The sequence below is a fragment of the Chinchilla lanigera genome, unplaced genomic scaffold (assembly GCF_000276665.1).
Source record: "Chinchilla lanigera isolate Chin_1 unplaced genomic scaffold, ChiLan1.0 scaffold00047, whole genome shotgun sequence".
NCBI classification, from domain to species: Eukaryota; Metazoa; Chordata; class Mammalia; order Rodentia; family Chinchillidae; genus Chinchilla; species Chinchilla lanigera.
Genome location: NW_004955448.1, coordinates 9123925 through 9144103, shown reverse-complemented (window position 1 = coordinate 9144103; position 20179 = coordinate 9123925). Strand labels below are relative to the sequence as shown.

General features: G+C 35.1%; 1 protein-coding gene across 1 annotated transcript in view; it reads right to left on the bottom strand.

Annotated features, from left to right (window-relative positions):
- Positions 1–20179, bottom strand: part of Rsrc1 (arginine/serine-rich coiled-coil 1) — a 301913-nt gene that overhangs the window by 105362 nt on the left and 176372 nt on the right. The window contains exon 6 of the mRNA XM_013518587.1: positions 619–670. Coding sequence (XP_013374041.1) covers positions 619–670 — 52 coding nt within the window. The remainder of the gene's footprint in view (positions 1–618; positions 671–20179) is intronic.

Below are 20179 nucleotides of genomic sequence, written 5' to 3'. Positions count from 1 at the left end.
AAAAAAAAAAAAAAAAAAAAAAAAAAAAAAAACAAAAAAAAAACAAATAAAAGGTAAATTAGTGCCTACATGAAACTGAACATGATATCTAAAATCAAGGACATATCATTATTTTACCTCTCAGAAATAAAACCTACAGCATTTTAAGATTAGGTGGTATGTAGAATATATAGCCCAAAGAGTTACTCCAGAATAACTAAAGGAATTATTATTGACACTGACCTCACTTCCTCTAAAACAAGGAAAACCTTAACCTAGTTACTATACCTTCTACAAAAAATAACAAAGGGTCTCACTCTTCAATACAAAATGTAAAAGTATAAAGAAGAAAACATAGGAAGAAAACCATATAGGTTGAGTCAAAGAACACATGCCTCCCAAGTACAGCCCAAAAGAGGTAAAATCAATAAATCTGAATTCATCAAAAGAAGTTTTAAATACAAATTTTACCAGTAAAAATATAAAGAATGACCATTTAGAATTATACTGTAATAATATATACTTCAAGTAATATGGTATCATTCATATCTTACAAATCTGTAAGGACTAATAAAAATATAAATTTTTTCTTTGACTCACCTATAAATACGCTACAACCTTTCATTTGACAACACTTACCAGCAGCTTCAAGAACTAGTTGCAGTCTGGCTTTGGCCTGTTCTGCTGGTGGCTAAAAATCAATCATAAAACATTTATAGGTCAGTTCTAATAAATGTAGCTTTAAATTAGTTCATTATTATACATAAAAAATAGAGAATTTTATCACAGTCAGTATTAACAACCATCTAAACCTTAACGAAGTTCCATCACAATAATACTACTAATCTACTCTTACCATTGTCAAATCATATTTTTCAACAACTATGATTAAAAATATGATTGAAGAATGAATAAAGTTCTTTTCTTTAATTTTTTTGGGGGGGTACTGGGAATCAAATTCAGGACCTTGCACTTACCAGGCAGGTGCTTGTGCCATTGAGCTATATCCCCAGCCTAAAGTTCTTTTCTTTAATGGAAGTTTGTTTTCTATACAACATTATTCCATTATGTTATTATGTAATAACGTAAGTAACTGCTGATTGAACAATAAAGCTAACCCTCCTCTAACAACACATTCTCAAGCAATTATTTCCTTGTATGTGGAAAAATGTGAGTGATCTACTAGAATTTACAGTAGCAATTTGAAGTCTCTTACTAAGTCAGACCCCAAAAACCAAATATTTCCTGCCTTTCTAATTTAATTTAAAAGGAGTAATGGGGAAGAAGATAGAATAGAATGTAACTTACACACTTTTTAGTTTGCACTAACTGTCCTAAAATTGTTCTCTCAATGAACCTTAATTCAGTATGGTTGAAAAGTTGAAACTAAACTATTTCCCACCAGAAACCTCATTCTGAGATTTTCAGATGACTGTATTATTAATGGTATCCAAACTATAGCATGGATTGTATCAAGGTCATGACTTTTCTGAAAGGTTTATCAAAAACCGATCTTTTTAAGTCTCAGAAGCTAAGACAGTACTTACCTGCATATTTATAAAGATGCCAGGAAGAAACTAGATAAGTAACCTGAGTAAACTAAACAAAAAGTAAAAATGATAATTTCAGAGTTAACATGCAATATACTTGAATATTTTGCTATTGATAAAAAATACTTGATTTAAATAACTGAATATAGAAAGAATGCACTATGTTCAGAAGAAATTTAAGAATTTGAATGGTGCTTCCAAAAAAACTAAGAAACAAGAAGAGAGTGGTAGATGAGACAAGTGAAAAGACAGGGAGAGCCTTTAGTATCACAGAACAGAGGTTAACAAACTATAGCCCTGGCCCAGAAGGCTGGTTTTGTAATTTATTGGAACTTACCCAGGATCTTTGTTTATACACTGTCTATGGCAGCTTTTGAGCTCAACTCAATAACAGAGTATTGGTAGCAGACACCTTACAATCAACAAAATCTAAACTGACCATCCGAACCTTTAAGAGAAAGTTTGTCAATAGCTGCCACAGAAGGTGAAAACTTGAAACAGAGGGATGATGTGATCTGACCTGCACTTTGACATAGCATTCTAGCAGCATACCTGAGAATGAAGCAAAAAGAATGTGACTAGAGGCAAAGAGATCAGTTAGTGGCAATTAAACAGGTCCAAATGAGAAGCTGGGGGCCTAAGTGACAGTAGTAGCAGAAAGGCTGGACAGGAGGAATCACGCTTCAGAAATATTATGTTGATAAAATGAAAAAACGATATGAGAGGAGGAATTGATAAACAAAAACAGAGTACTTATGTTTTTAGAGGGATAATTATGCAAGCATGCTTTATAAAGTATTGAAAATATATGAGAACGAATTAAAAATATCACAGCCAAATGTTAACAGAAGATTGTAACATCCACTGAATATAATCTAACCATCATAAATTAAAATGCTTATAGGTGACAACTACTTAACACACTTATGATGATAAACAGGAAGTGACTTTTGACATCAGTATTAGGGAACACAGAGAGTGGGAAATTGGGACCACTGTATCCTGGCTAAAAGAAGTAGCTGACACTCAGTTCCAAGGGACTATTGACATGCAGTCTTACAAAATGGGTTAATTTTCACAAGAACATAAGTCATCATGAAGACAAACACTGTGCAGAATGTACTTTCAGAGCTCGGTGCAAATCTGAGCCAAACAGCTTGTGACATTTGCTATTTACCTACCACACATAGTACAAACTTGAAATTTTATGCCACATTACATAAATATTACGGCAAAACAGAAGTGATACTCTGACTAGCAGCTCCAAGTACGCTAAGAATTAGAAAGTATACATATCACTGTCCTTAAAAGCAGTGAGTGTCCTTTGAAATAAAAATTTTAAGACATTTCATTAATATAATACATGGGACAGGTTTTTGTACTTCACAAGGAGAAATTTTTTTAACAATTAAAAATAATGTAAACAAAAAAAAGTATCCAAATTAATTTGGTACCCAACATCCTATAAAATATTAACAATATTGGTAAAGTGTTCTACCTCATGAAATATTTCACAGTAGTCCCATTCTTCCCCTTGTTTATAACCACTATCTTAAAAATACAGTGACTTTCGAAGGAAAAAATCTTGACACAGCTAGGCATGGTGGTGCACATCTAAAATCCCAGCACTCAGAAGGCTAAGGCAGAAGGATCACCATGAGTTCGAGGCTAGTCTGGGTTACATAGTGAGTTCAAGGCTAGACCGAACTACATAGCAAGACCCTGTCTCAAAAACAAACACAAAACGAAGAAAAAAAGATTCTTGATGTTTACTGTCTCTAATAAAATGAGAAAATATATTTTTCCTAATTATTCCCACAATATCTATGATATAATAAGAAGGGTCCAGAATATGATTCTATTCTAAATACATCTGCATATGCAGAAATGACTTACTAAATGTTAAGAAATACTGAGATGAGCTCCAACTATAGGGATAAATATATTAGACTGACTAGACTTTTAAAAGTAAACTGTATTTTATGAATACTTTTACTTTGCTTAGATTCCCAGCTCACACACTTTTCTTGGACAGGATATGCAGACTGCATTCTCACTTTTGCTCATCTTCAAGTATCTTTTTCTCATGGGCTTCTTGGCTTGAGTCACCTGCTCATTGAATCCTTCTCAAGGACTACCCTAAGATACTGTTTCTGGGCTTTCATTTGTCTTAGAAGGGGGAAAGCACCACAGAAGTCTGATGGCAGGAACACTCTGAGTCCTATTTGCTTGTGTACATCGTATCTACTTGCTCTAAAAAATAGCTCCGTTAAATATGGGAATCTACAGAAGGCGATCTGACTTTATTCACTGCCAACATTCTGACTACTGTCGACAGTTACTTGTAAAGAAAGGATTGAGGAGAAAGAAGAAACAATAATAAACATCTTATACTAATGCATTTTTAGTTAAGTCTCATCACACTAAGTGCCTTGGAATGAAAATACCTTTGGGGCTTGAGTCCCAAAATATCTACAGTTTTAGCATGTATAAAACTGTAGGATCAGTATAATTAGTAAATGGTATTAATGTTACTAAGAATCAGAAATTACACCTTACTTAATAAGTATGAAAATAATGAAGTACAAATGCATAGAATGCAATCTCTCTAAAAATTTTAAGTACATTTATGAGCACCATATCACAATTGTGTTGTTTGAAGGAAAATTATTAAGTGAGCCCCCATCTTATGAACATTTTACTAGCCAACTTTCACAGATACAAATGGTCTTGGGATTATAAACATTCATAGATGGGAACAAATCGCAGGAGTAGCTCATCTGTATACCGGGCACTGACACAGTCCAGCTGCTGTGTGCTTACTGCACCGTGCGATAGTGTACAGCAGTAGTGCAGTGCTCAGTCAGAGCCCAGGGTGTCTGGAAGCAAGAGGAGAAGCAGTGGTGATGTGGAGGGGATGCTGGGAAGCGCAGAGCAATGTACGTGGTATATCTGTGTCAAAGGTGTGAAGACTCACATTGTCAGACTTTAAAGGAATGTTCTCCCATAATGGAACTTGTTCTTAAGTTGGTAACTTACTGTAGCATATAATTAGACAAAAATGACCAAAATATAATAGAGGATATAAGCATATTCCCTTACATTTCTCCAGAAATGTCCTATTTCCTTCCCTTCCCTTCCCCTGGCGGCCAAGGGTAACTATTTTATGCATTCATGAGCCCTGCATTTAGATGAGTATTCCTTTTTCAAGAAAAAATAAAACAAAACAAAAGCAAAAAAAAAAAAAAAACAAACAAACAAACCAAAAACAAAAACCAAAAGTTTCTAATATTAAACCAAAAGTTAGGTCAGCCTCATTATGGCATGTAGAGATGATCATGCTCAATGTCTGTAATTTTTCCTTTGACTTTCTCCATCTATTCTTTTTTATTTTTTTTTGTCTTTTTTGAGACAGGGTCTCACTATGCAGTTCAGGCTGGCCTTGAGCTCACTTTGTAGCCCAGGCTGGTCTCAAACTCACAACGATCCTCCTGCCTCAGCCTCCTGAGTGCTGGGATTACAGGAGTGCGCCACCACACCCGGCATCTCCATCTATTCTTATTTAGCCTTACACCTTGATATATTATACATCTAGACTCTCAAATACTGCTGAAAGTTTAAACGTTTAAGAACAGTACACTCCTTTGAACCATGGCTTTATAAAAAGAGATGCAAAGAGAAGCCTATCCTTACATAAATCATCTTACACAGTAAACTGTTTAACCTACTTGCTCACCCTCTACTCCATATATATATCCAGTTTCCTGAACTCTTGGTCACCACTGTGGAAATTCTGCAAGTTGGTGAAGCTAAAGTCATTCCATCTGCTAATAACTATTTTAAAAACAAGAGAATAGGAAGACTGAAAGAAAGATTGCGGCTAAGCTAAAGAAAGAAGTCAAATTTGTCAACAAAATCAGAGTAGGAACATTTCACAAAATCAAAATTAGGATTAGATTACATAGTTTTGGGATACTGTCCTCAATTTTCTACTGTCTATCATATGTTCTCTTTATACAAAAGAAATATATGGTAATCCTTAATTTACTTAGAAAAAGGAAACTGAAACCTCCTGTTACGGCTGATTCACTGTGTCAACTTGAGAAGTTTAGAAGCTTAACTAAGTAACTCCTAGGGTATAGAGGACATGCCCTAAAGCAGCTGTTTAAGCTCCAGGAAGTTGTAATGGTTGATTCACTGCATCAATTTGAGAAGTTTAGAAGTTTAAGTGACTTAGCACGGGGCCAGTGCAAGAGAAGAGCAGGAGCTGGTATGAGTGAACCATCCTGAGACTGTGCAAGAGGAGGTTAGGAGATGGTATGAGTGCTACACCAGCCCTAGGGCAAGCAGCCTGCATACAATATAAAGAAGGAAAAGAGGCTTGTTCTCTTCCTTTTTTGCTCTTGATGCTTTTGCTGTCTTCTGTCACCTTGAACTGTTGCCCCTCACCGTGCCATCCTGCTTTGGAGCCTGCTAATTATGGAATGAAACCTCTACAAACTGTGAGCTAAATAAACCTTTTCTTCCTTAACTCTGGGTGTCAGGTATTCTGTCTCAGCAGCAAGAGAAAAGCAACCAAGGCACCTCCTGAATGAAGAGAATCCATAAATACAGAAATACATCAGATCTTCTATATCTAAGGGGTGGTACAGAGAGACAGAAACAGAGACAGAGATAAGAGACAGAGACACTATTCTGATATTCTGGTTGCAGAACTATTGGGCCCTTGTAATTTCTTGACATTATATTCCAACATTCAAGATTTGTAACTTTCATTTCCTCAAAAACCTTCATGAGCACCTCTACATATAAGGTATTAGAGTTGTCTATAAGATGTATATGAGTTGAGGATAGAAAGATGAATAGATTTCTGATTTCAAGGATCTTATAAGAAATAAATATATATATTTAGGGAAATAATGAAAAGAAATTATTATTTGCTAAATGTCTACACTATCATAGTGACAAGCATATTGGTCATTTCTATCAAAATTTTATCTAATGGCTTTCTCAGGTATAACTGCACCTCTATAAATTGCACATAAAGTATCTAACTTTTGAACTCAGCATTATTATTTTGAAATTTATCCATGCTGTATCTATCAATAGTTTGTTGCCTTTTATTGTTGGGTAATATTCTATTGCAAAGATATACCATAATTTCTTTATGCATTTATCTGTCAATATTCTAATTATTTCCAGGTATTTCCCCCACACTATCATATAAAAGTACTACAAATGACTGTAGCTTTTATCTGTATTTCCTTCATGACTAATGGTGTTGTGCACCTTTTCATGTGCTTATTAATTGTCCACACCTCTTGCTTGACAAAACGCTATTCCAATTTTTTACTGTTTTTATTGGACTGTTTTCTTGAATTTTAAGAATTTTTTTATCAAAGCAACATTAATTTATCCCATATAGGGCATGCAAATTTTATACACAAAATCCAACCAACTTTTTTTTGTCCTGGAAATCAAACTCAGGACCTTGCGCTTGGCTAGGCAGGTGCTTGTGCACCTGAGGTATATATCCTTGGTCCTCAACCAAAGTTTTGATGAAGTCCCATCCATCAATTTCTTTTTTGAATCATTAGTATTGTACCTAAGAAATCTTTGTCCAATCCCAATTCATAAAGATTTTATATTTACACATAGAAGTTTTATAGTTCATTATTAACATTCAATTCTATGAAATGGTTTTAAGTAATTTTTGTGTATGTGTAAGATATGCATTGAAAATCTTTTATTTTGGTATATGGTATTTCAATTGATCTAGTATAATTTGTGGAAAAGGCTACCATTACATAATCTATATACAGGTAGATAGGCAGGCAGGCAGACAGACCGACAGACAGACAGGCTCTCTGGTTGACATCTTTACGTCAATCTCAATCCCAATACCACAGTATCTTTATTACTATATTAGCTCTTGAAATCAAGTAAAGTCTCTTTCTGCTTTTTCTAAATTTGGTCTTTTAGCTCATTGGCATTCCCATTTCTTAGACCAAGCTTATAAATTCCTTAAAACAAGGGGCTGGGGATTTAGCTCAGCGGCAAAGCGCCTGCCTGGCAAGCGCAAGGTTGTGAGTTCGGTTCCCGGTACTGGGAAAAAAAAAAAAAAAAAAAAAAAAAAAGACTTAAATTCCTTAAAACAAAAATCCTCACAAGCAACAGTAGGATCATGAATGGAATTGTGCTAAATCTATACATTAATTTGAGAGGGATGGAGACCCTAACAACAGTGTATTTTAGCCTAGTATTTTTCATCCATTTTTACCTGTTAGTATTTTTATATTTGAACACTTTTAAAATAAGTAGTGCACAGTTGAATCCTGCTTTTTAATGCAATCATGATGACCAAGACACATATCAGCACTTATCATATTTCTAGCTACATTTCATTTTAACAGTTACTATAATTCTGTCTTTTAGGATCAAGGTCTAAGCTAGAAATATTACAAATAGTTCAAAAGTAGATTTATCTTGTCTCTAGACCTTGCCACTAAGTCCGTTTAAATAAAGACTAAGAAAAGAAAAAAATGAACATGTATTCCATTCTCAAGAGCAAATTTATCTTAAGAGTTTTATCAAATGTTTTTACTAAGGGGTTAGCAAAAGCTGTTTAACAGCCACTTTCTTTATTAAAAACCAGAGAAAATGTCATTTTATAGACATATTTCATGGATGAGGTCTAAAGAAGTGAAACTAAAGCCAGGATTATAGCTTCTTTGAGGGACTATTTGAGAGCCCATACTGATTATCCAACTCTGTTATCTACTAAAGAGTGCAGCTTATATACTGCACAAACACAGCAATTCTTACCATTTACAAATTAGCAATGGTTCCAAGTGGCAGAGTTGAGAGCTGTGGCAGAGACTGCATGGTCCATAAATCCTGTAATATTCATTTGGCCCTTTATAAAAAAAAGTAGATTCCCTGATCTAGACTACTACTGACTCCAGATCTAACTGCAGCTGCACCATTTCCAGTTATCCTTTCAATTCTATAAGCAGCTGCTAAAGGTATCTTCACAAAGCAAGGTTTTAAATAAACTGATACCTTAAGTTTCACTGATTCTCCATTGCTTCCACAGTTAAGCATACACATATCACTTTAGTTTTCAAAGCTATTCCTAATGTTCTCTGCTTACTGTGATACCCTTACTTTCCGTTATTTTCGTGGTCATAGCTAACATTTCAACAATACTTGCCTTCTCACTATTTCTCACCCATGTCATGTCTTAGTCTTCCTCCCTCTGCTTTCACCCTTGCATAACCCTGTACTCGGGACTTCTCCTCAGTGATCCTCAGTTGTAAGAACACTATAATTCCACCATTCTTCTCTTTCCTCACCTGACTGGTTACAGTAGTGACTGTTTTTACAGCCCCTAAATATTCAAAATCTGTATTTAAATGCTATAGACGATCTCTCTATTCTTTCAAAGTAAGTACCCTCTCTCTTCTTCAGTTTCCTTTATTTCCAGTCCTAACTGCGAAGCATCAATACTCAAACCACTTTTAATAGAAGTTAAGAAAGGAAATTTGGAAAGGAAGGGGCTTTATATAAAAGCTTAAAGGATGAAGTCAATATCTGCTCCTCTGGAAAGCCAAGGTAGGGAAGGAGATGGAGGAAGTACAGCTATTTTAATGCAAGCTTAGAAGTATCAAGCAAACAGAAAATGGAGGCAACAACAAACTATAAATAGAAATTTTACTCACAGTTCCCCATTGGGGGACTTTATATATGCATCAATTATTTGTATATTAGACTTCTTAGAAACTAAAATTAGTCTAGGTAAGACGAGTTATTTTACTAATGTTTTTAGGGATGGCATTTAGATTACAGTAAAGTTGGACAACAGTATGTCGTGATGCAGAAGGATAAAGTGCATTTAGTCCTAAATCTCTGCTTTAGGATCTTCTTTATTTTGCTACCACAATTTTAGATATCAGTACATAGTTTAGTCCATAAATATTAACTTTTCAGGATGGTCTATGAGACATTACTCTAAACAATTACATAAATCCATTTCATAATCCTTTTAAAAATCAGACTAAAGTAATACTTTCTGTTTTTAAGTTTCTTGCAAAATTTAAGAGTTATTTACAAGAAATCCATTCTCTATTACTGTTTTCTTAAACTTCTTCATCTCTCCCTTTGTATCATCTTATAACTGCTGGGAAGCAAATAGTATTCTCCATAGTAATAAATTGCCTGGAACAGTCTATTTGCCTTTGCTGTATGGATTTCATATAAGGTTTTAATTTTGTTGACAAAATCTTCTGTTCCAAGTTACAATTTCTATCTTTTAACAGAGTCACATCACTTTGCCTCTAAAAGATCTTTAAACTTTACTTTCTGCATGCTTTCTCCCTGCTCAGCAACAAGAGCTATCAGTATTAGAAAGTCTCTTCCAACCTATCTGCTCCTGGAAAACATAAGCACCCACCTGACTGAACCGCGGCATTCAAAGTGTATGATCACACAGATTCATAAAAGGTCAACAAATTTATTTATACTGTACTATTATTATAAGTGTTGCAGGAAATAATTGATTTGATTCTAATGACAGGCCATGAGATTTCCTAGACAGGATATTTACATAGAAAGTACATTTCAAATGTGCCCAATGTTTAATATGGGAGGAAAAGAGGCAACAGGTAAATCACTGATTGGATATTAAAAGAACTGCATTCTACTCTTGACTGTATAATCTGAGAGCTTTATTTCCTTATCTATACAAATGTGCTTATCATAATGTTTTTCAAAGTAGAGAAGCATTCCCAGAAGGAGAATGATTAAATAAATTATGGTTTAACCTCATCATGGAAGTAGTACAATAATCAATTTTCAAAATGTTATAAACACATTAAATAACACAGGAAAATGCTAATGTTACATTTGTAGAAGACTAAAAACTATGCATGTATGTATATAAAAAGATCCAGATTTGCAAAAACAAAAATCCGTAATTAAAAATTTATAGTGAATAAATGTACTAGCTTTTGACTCAGGAATCAAACAACTGGCTTAAGCATCAAGTGAAAATGATACTGATGATCAAACTCTGATATTTTAATTGACATTAGTATAATCAAAAAATCTCGCCATGATACTGTATCTTATGAACTCTGCTTAAGAAAAGTCTAAAACTATATATAGGTTGCCTTAGAAAGATTAAAAAGTATTGGCAAAAACATTTCTCAAAGTAGGCTGCCATGTTTCATTTACAGTTCTCCCCTAAAGTAATATATATAGGTATTTTATATGTATTTATATGTACATAATAACACATGTACATATAAAATGAATATATTACTTCTTGAGTTTTCATTGTAAACTCTGGTTTTGTGTGTGGGCTTTTTTTTTTCGCTAGCACCTGTACTCATGCTCTTCGAGAAAGTATTTCCAATGTGGGGATCTAGAAAAAATGTTTAACATGAAAAAGCTACGACCATTTAGATATTTTAAAAACATTTTAGAAAAGTGAAGACCAGCCATCCTGGTGGCACATGCCTGTAATCCCAGCACTCAGGAAGCTGAGGCAGGAGGATCGTTGCAAGTCTGAGGACAGCGTGGGGTACAAAGTGAGTTCAAGGCCAGCCTGAACTGCATAGTGAAACCCTGTCTCAAAAAGACAGGCAGAAAAAAAAAAGTGAGGACCAGGAAGGAACCGACATCTCCAACAATAACAACCTAAAAAATGAGGCAAATTAAGCCTTACTTTCATTCACGAAAACTGTCCCACTAGTAAAATCATATAAGCAAAATTGCAGCATTACACATCTTCAAAAATACTCATTATAAAAGGGCAACTAAATAATACGTATCATGTTGACTTGGGGACGATAACCTCAAATTCTTTAACATGTAAATAATTCCCACTTCACTTTGTTAAAGATTGACCACTGTATCAAAATGACAGCTACTTTCTCACGTGTAATTTTATTCAAGATCGTTTTTTGCACTTACTTTGTTCTTTATGTGTTAGGCCATTAGAAATAAAATATTCCAACAAGTAAACGAATACACTTCAAAAAACCCCACTAGTTTGACTAAATGAAATACTGATACTGAATTTTTTTAACTATAAAAGTGGCAATTTCATTTGATTCAAGTCTACACAATAAGAACTCATCTAGGGGAAGGGCTTAGTTTTGGGGCTTAAAAGCAATGGAAAATTGTACTATGTATAGTACAGTACTGTAGCTTTATGTTTTCTTATACATTACAGCACTGCATGAAAGAGTTGTGCAAATAAAAGCGAAGTCATCAAGTTGGAGTTTCCTTTGAGCACTTCTTTGAATAGTGTAATGTACATACGGTATACAATTCCTTGTTTAGTGACCAATTAATTTAACAACCTGGTCGTGGGAATGGAACTTGGTCATTAAGCAAGCATCTGTATATAATATCTGTATGTAAGCATCTGTATATAATATAGTTTTTTCTTCAATCAGATTTTCTTGGTACATTTTAGATATAATGATCACATTCATCATAGGGAATTTATACCTGTACATGATATAACTTGATTCTTTTTTTCCCCATTCCCCTATCCATCCCTTCAACCCCTTCTCCTTTCCCTATTTACAAAAGCTTTGTTTCTATTTTTTCCTTCTTTTCTCATTTTTTAACATTTCCCTTCTTTCCTTTTTCCTCCTCCCTCTGTTGTTCCCCTCCCCATTTGAACATTTTCTTCCTATTTCACAATATCTAATATACAAGTCATAAAGGATAAAATCTGGCAGATTTTAATATAAAATATTCAGTTTCAGGGCTGCAGATGTAGACACTGCATGCTTCACATGTGCAAGACCCTGGGCTTGATCGCTGGCACCAGCATGCCTTTTAATCTGGATTGTGAACTTAACCGGCTTAAGAAACTCTTATGAACACACTGATGAGCTGAACAGGCTCTTATGAGATGGTACCAGGTTGGAAGGAACAGGTCATGGGGACACGACTGTGGAGACTGTATCTGGCCCCTAATCACTGTCTTCTAGGTTCTTCCCCAGCTCTCTGACTGCCTTATGCTTTGAGTTGAGCAGCTTTCCTTCACCATACCCTTCAGCCATGTTTTTCCCCTGGAGCCACCTGATGAGAGACTGAGATATCTAAGACCATAAGCCACAATAAATGTCTCCTCCTCTATGTTGTGGGTGTTGGGTATTTTGTCTCAGGGATAAAAACACTGACCAATACAACCCCCAAATATATATAATAAATAAAATTTACGCAGAAGTATCCAGCAACACAATACCAAAATAAAATGGTAACACAGTGACAAAATGATTAGCAGTAAATTTTACCCAAACTTAACAGCTTATTCCAAAAAGTTCTTGTAAATTGGTAACAAAATCACTAATTCTTAAAGACTGAAATCATGCAACATTTCACACAGGAAAAAGGCACTGGGTCAAGCTCCCTCAGATTTCTCTAGGAGGAATCTCTGTCATTATTCTCAAAATATGCAAATAAGAACAATGTAAATGACAGCTAATGCCGGCCAATGAAATAAAACTCTCATACATCGCTAATGATATTATAAAACTAATACACAATCTAGAAAGCAATGTGAACAGAGTACTAAGAGGGCTTATACTCTTTGAAAAAATATTTCCAATTTTGGAATCTAGAAATAATGCTTAAAACATGAAAAAGCTATGATCATTTAGATTTCAAAAATATTCTTTACAAAAGTGAAGACCACCTCCAACAAGGAACTAGTTAGATAACTCTAAGTGAGATATAGTAGTATCTATTCAACACAATGATATATTAAAAATTTTCAAGCATCCCACATTGCCTACCATCTAGAAAAGCACAGAGCACTATATATTAAGAACATTAAAATGTCTGTACCCTTTAATAGAGGATTTTCATTTGAAGACTCTAGCATAAAGCTACTATTTAAGATACAAAGACTTATAAGCAGTCATGTTCATCACAGATATCTAGAAAAGCTACTGATTGAAGTGAAGAAGCTAGGGAATACTATCAAATATCCTAATATATATTGTTGAAATCACAGTGGGAAAAAGACAAAGTGATAGTAAGGGGCAGAAAACAAATCTGAACTGATGACCAAAAATATCAACTTTGGTGAAAAATTTTAACTTATGAATCACTAAAGCTCAATGAACTTCAAGAAGTCAAATGCAAAACAAGACACTCATATAGCTGAGTAAAATCTCTTATAGCCAAAGACAAAAAGAGAAAAGCAGCTAGTGTAAAATACCATGGCACACACAACTCATACAAATATCATTTAATAGCTGACTTTTCATCAGAAATAATGCAGAGAAGAAGAAAAAATGGTAAAAAGTGCTGAGGGAGAAATCTCTGTCCATTAACAATTCTGTATTAAAAAAATAAAGTCAAACTATAAACATTTACATAGAAACAAAAGGAAATAATTTATTCTAGTGGACCTACACTAGCAAGTACTGAACCAAGTCCTTTAGGCTAAAATAAAATAGTGTGAAATGGTAATCTGGAACTATAGGAAGGAATGAAGAACACTGTGAATAGTAAATGGGTGAATAAACAAAAGGCACTGTGTGGGTTTTTATTTTCTTCTCTTCAATTCTTTATATAGTCACTCACATATTCACTTGTCCTGCACAAGTCCAGCTAAAGACCGAGAACCCAATATAATCCTAGATTCTTGTCTTTATAATGTACAAAGGTGTAGGATTTATGACAGCAATGGTACAAAAAGAAAGAGAACAGAGGTAAACTATATATAAAGTCCATATATTTTATTGGAAGTAACTTATTGTTGTAGTCAGGGTTTGCAAGGAAATATAATTTATGTGATTATAAATATAATTTATAGGACACATAATTTATAGGATTATTTTATAATAGTCACCCAAAAAATCAAATGCAGAAGAGTGCAAAAAACCTGTCCATGCACTAGAGACCCAAAGAATCCAGCTGAGGGCCTGAATCCTATGGCAATGCACTGCACAAGCCCAGCTAAAGAACTAGAGCCCATAGCAACGTTCTCCAGAAGTCTAACTGGAGACCTAGAGTCCACAACAATGTCTCATGCAAGTCTGTATCAAGAATCAGTACTGGGGAGGCCCAAAGGTCAGTGGTGAAAACTAGAAAGTCTATGCCAGTGGGACGAAGGATCTGTGCCTCCAGGTTGAGGGATTTGTGCTGGAGCCAGGAGGCGAAGCCCACAGTAAGGACCACAGCTCCCCTGAAGAGAACTGCAGCTATCCTCATCAACAGTGAGGACCTGAGCTCTTCTGAAGATGAGAACAACTGAACTCACATCAGGAAAACCAGTGTGGCACGCTTCTCCAGGAGAATCAGCAGCACCATCTTCCCCTCCAGTTCTCCTTTCATGCTGTTGGCAACAGTCCCCAGGTGGACCTTCCACACCCAGCACCACTGATTCAGTTCAGGTGGGTGTTACACGTTGACCATTAGTTAATCTAACACTGCTACGGCATTAACTTGAAGTAGACTGTGGTAAAGATGACACCGTAATGCCAGAGTTATTCCTCAAAATACATTTCCTACAATGCCTCCGAAAACTTTAATAGGATAGTACTCATATATAACAATACTCACACTGTGTTTTAAATGAGACTAGAAAGAAGTACACTGAAATGGGAGTAACCCTGAATCAAAATGGTAGCAGCGATTATTTTCCTTTTGTTTCTAAAGTACATACAAAGTGATTGCAATATTTTAAATGGAATATTACAATAAAATTTAAACCATGCAAATTATAGCGTAATTATTTGAAAATATGCACTAGTACTTCATATATTTTTCTGAGTTTGATTCCAGTAACACACACACATAAATACACACACAGGGTCTAATTCCTTGAGTCGGTGATACTTTTGGGCTCCTGAGTGACTGCATCAGAGAATTTTATGCAAACTGAGACAAATCCTAGAACTGATTCCTTTTCCAAACAAGAAAGAAGCCAGTATTTCTAACAAGAATGTCATTTTAGGCAACTTCACAATCTTCCTATATAAATTTTTAAATATGTGGTAAAATTTTTACCAAAACACTAGTCTTTTCAAACTATAAACCTATGTATGAAGATTACAGATTAAAGTATAAAAGGTACATTTAACCTGATATTCAGATACGGCTGTCAGACTAGGTCGGTGATGGTAAACCTTTTAGAGCTTTCAATGACACACACAGCCCGCTGAGGCACACCTGCCATAGGTTTGCCACCACTGCATTAGGTTATTCCCAGAACAGAGAAACTTCCTGAAAAAGCACAAACTTATCCTATTTAGTCCTGAGCCTGTAAAGGGTCCCAATCCTGAGGAAAAACAAACAAACAAACAAACAAACAAAAAAACCATTTAAAGTGATACACACATGCATGCAGGTAGTGCACTTATTTAGTAAAGCCATTTTATCATAAATGTTTTTTTTCAAATTTTTGAATACAACAAAAAAATCTAGCTGCATAGGGGAAAATATTGAGGCAAAATATATATTTTTAATGACTAAGTAGAATAGAATACTATCTTGATTAAAATTATTCTGCACTAATAAGTGGAAGGTTTTGGTCTATTCCACCCCACATGAAAAAAATACTTTAAATTATGTTAAGTTTGCACATTTCAGAGCATACCTAGTTAACCTCAGGCCCATCAGACTGAGAAGTGACCTGAAGAATTTATCCCCCAGGGAAGATCAAGTTAAAATATGTAAATTGAACCTCCTAACAATACTGTAGCTATCAAATTTGCCATTTCCAAATTCAAATATGTCTCCATCACTACAGTTTATTTTGATACAGTATCCCACCCTAGACCCTCCTCTCCTTCCAGGCTTATATTACAAGTCCCAGGAAAGGAGAGAGGTAGAAATAAAAACTCAATGTTATTTTTAACATAATATTCTAAAAGTACACTCAGGGATTAAAAAGCACTCATATTTAGGTCGTCCCTCTTCCATTAACAGAATGTAAGGTAGGAGAGAGGGAGGAAAAGAAGGAAGAAGAAAAGGGGAGGGAGAGGGAAGAGAGAGGGAGAGGAGAAGAGAGGAAGTGAGAGGGAGAGACAGAGAGACAGACACACAAACAGGGTCAGAGAGAGAGACAGAGACTCTTCCCAAGGTCTGACAGAAATCCCTGTAGGAAGATCAGTCATATGTCCTAGGCAATAGGGAAATACAGTATCTAGCACATGTGCAGCACCTAGGATTAGCAGTAGTATGGGGCAAAAGGATATTTAAAAAAGGAGAAGCGAGGAGCTTCTTTTTAAACTATTGAGATTTGTGTTTAAGAGCACATATGAGGCAAGCCTCCTCACAACTGCTACAGAACTTGTGGGCAACTGAGATTAACCTTAACTGGAAGGGGAAATGCCTGTGAAGCACTTTTACAATACAGTTGAGTTCTGTTTTAACATGGTCATTTAGAATGGCTCAAGCTAAATAGCAGGAAAAATCCTGGAGCACAGAGATACTATGTTACACCCATAATGCTCAAATGTCACCTATGTCCCTGTGTGTTACCATGAAACTGTCAAAACGTAACATATCAGAGGATTAATGGCTCTATCACCTCTAATATAATTTTTGCATTTGGAGTCCAAGAAGCTAGACAGCCCTTATATATGTTCTAGAGCGATTCTCATGTTCTGTGAGAAGTTTTAGAATATTTTTTAAGTGACACTCTACAAACAATACTAATATAGCTATTGTACATTTTGGATTTTATTTACTCTTTCACGTTCTTAGAGAGACAACATGATGTTTACACATGCGGGTCTGATTTATTTCACTTATGAGTATGGTCTCTAGTTGCATCCATTTACCTATAAAAGCCCAGAGTTTATCCTTTTTATAGCTGAGTAATACTCCACTGAATAAAAATACCACAACTGGGATAAGGGGAAGGAGATATATATATACACAGGATAGCTAAGATAATTGTATCACTCATTTCCATTGGTTTACTGAAAGGAACAGTTAGTGCTTAAATTTATTTTCACCAATTTTGCGTGCTTATACCTAGTAATCTGAACAACTAATTTGAAGACAACAATATGCACTATAACAACCATTGGTGAATTCCTACCATCTTGTTTTGTGAAATTCTGTATCATTTCTAATGTTTTTTTTATTATTTTTTATTCTCTTTAAATAAAGAATACTAACATAATTCAACAAACACTCAGCTTACTATCTAGTACTTCCATGCGACCTCAGTGCCATACCGTGTTCCAATTGGGTTTGGTGCTGTGTCTTCTTGGCAAATGTTGGCATCTTCTTTCAATGTGTAACGTTAGTAAATTTGTTCGAAAGATAACCATACACCAGAAGCATGGGCTCTGGAGCCTATAGTGCCTAGGCTACACTTGGAGAGTTGGTGATTATTAGCTGTAGAATGCAGAACAAGTCACTTGGCTATTCATACCTCAGTCTCCTTACCTACAAAATGAAGACAGTAATAGTACTAAAAATGTTTCCATAATTTTTAAGTAGGATCCAAAAAGTTATAAGTATGATCTTTGAAGTAGAATTTTTCTTCTCCTAGAATTGATTACTGAAGAGTTTTATTGTACTCACTTCATGGGGTTGTTGTAAGGGTGTGTGTGTGTGTGTGTGTGTGTGTGTGTGTGTGTGTACACATTATCTACAATATCTATCTATCCATCCAAAGTGTCTAGCACACAGCAGGAGTTTGATGTGTCAGTATTACTGCTTCTGTAATTTCATTATTGTTACTCTACAGTTGTATAGGCAGGTACCGTAACTAGGAATTTAGAACTAGTTTCATAAATGCACATTAAGCAACATGATACGAGTATCAGCATCTATAAGGTAAACAGGAAGTAACAAGACATTTTCTTCGTTAAAGAAAGTTCACATATGACTAAACTACAGTAAAATATTTTTAAAATTGTATCTCTCCCATCCTGCCTTGAATTACGCTGTTTTAACACTAAAGGAAAGCATGTCACTGCTGAAACTTGAATCTGGTAACAATACCAGGATTACTCATATCTTGGTGGCCCATCCTCATTTCAAATCTTTTCGTCGTTTATAAAACAATGTGGCAACACCGTACATCATCAGGGAAAGCAGCTACTAGCCAGGCACTTCTTGACACTAGCCAAATCCAGTTTCATGAAAAGTTTAAAAAGTATTTGCAAGTAAAATGCCTAAGTTGCAAACCATCAATTCTTTTTAAAGAATAAGAGCAAATGTTCATTTGTATTTCCCCTTAGGTAATTTTTATATAAATCAATAAAAGCTATCACAATTTCTTTAGGAATTGGCTGGGATATGAATAAAGCCAAATACTGAGGGTACACATTTTCTAATGCTATGTCAGGACAATCTTTGTTCTCATTTGCTGGGATATTAAACTACTTCATGTGTATTCATCATGTATGCGGTAGTTTTCCTGGGTAAGTTTATATAAAAGTTTCTTATAAATGTGTCTTTTTATGAACTCAGTAATGCTCTATGCTCAGTCTTGAGTACAAGTCACAATAGTGGAAACAATTTGGATAACAGCCAATAGATGGCACTGTTCCCACTAGCTAGCAAAGACCTTGTAAACATCTCAATATAGGTACAAATTATTGAGATGGAGTATGTGCTTAAATCAGTGTATCTAAATATCTCATGATGGGGGCATATCAAAATACGTTAAATAACAGGTACAGAATATGAAAGACCAACATAAGGCAAACCATTTATTTATTTGCCTAAAAACATTTACTGAGTGACTACTATTATTAGACACTTAGAATATAAAAGTGAATATTTTTTGGTCACATAATTACACAATTATGAGGAGATAAGTAAACTTACTAATGGAGATATACACACAGTGGTAAAAAAGGATGTGATGGGTCACTGAGAGCTTTTTGCAAAGGGCATGATTTCTGAGCTACTCACAAAGATAGGGAGGGTTTGTGGTACAACATACTTTGCCCTAAGAGAAAAGCAATGGCAAGGGAATGTAAAAAATAGTGAAATAGTATAACAGTACAGTGTAAAAAGCATGACACAGGCCATGGCAAGGTATGAACCTGGAAGAACAGGTCTAGAATACTCAGGGGGTCCACTGCCTTTAAGAAGGTTATACTTTATCTTTCATGCTTCTAATCCCAGCACTAGAGAGGCTGAGGTAGAGGGACTGCTGTGAGTTTGAGAGCAGTGTAGACTACCTATTGAGCTCAAGGCCAGGCTGAACTAGAATGTGAGACTGTGTCTCAAAGAAACAAGCAAAAAAGTAAAAGAATTACCAAAAATATGCTTATTGTGTATTTTTAATGCCTGTCTCTGCTATTTATTAGATTATACTTTCTGAGGACAGGGTTATCTCCTAGTACCTAGACTGATTACTGAAGAGTTTTATTGTACTCACTTCATGGGGTTGTTGTAAAGGGGTGTGTGTGTGTGTGTGTGTGTGTACACACATTATCTACAATATCTACTTATCTATCCATCCACAGTGTCTAGCACATAGCAGGAGTTTTATGTGTTAGTACTATTGCTGTATATAGTATGTGACGTTCCACAAATATCTGTGGAAGAAACACATTATTTCTGAAGTTGAAAGACCCACTCAGCTCTCCTTGGCTGAGTACTTTCCGTTACAGTCAAACATCACTTTAGGCCACCTCCAGTAA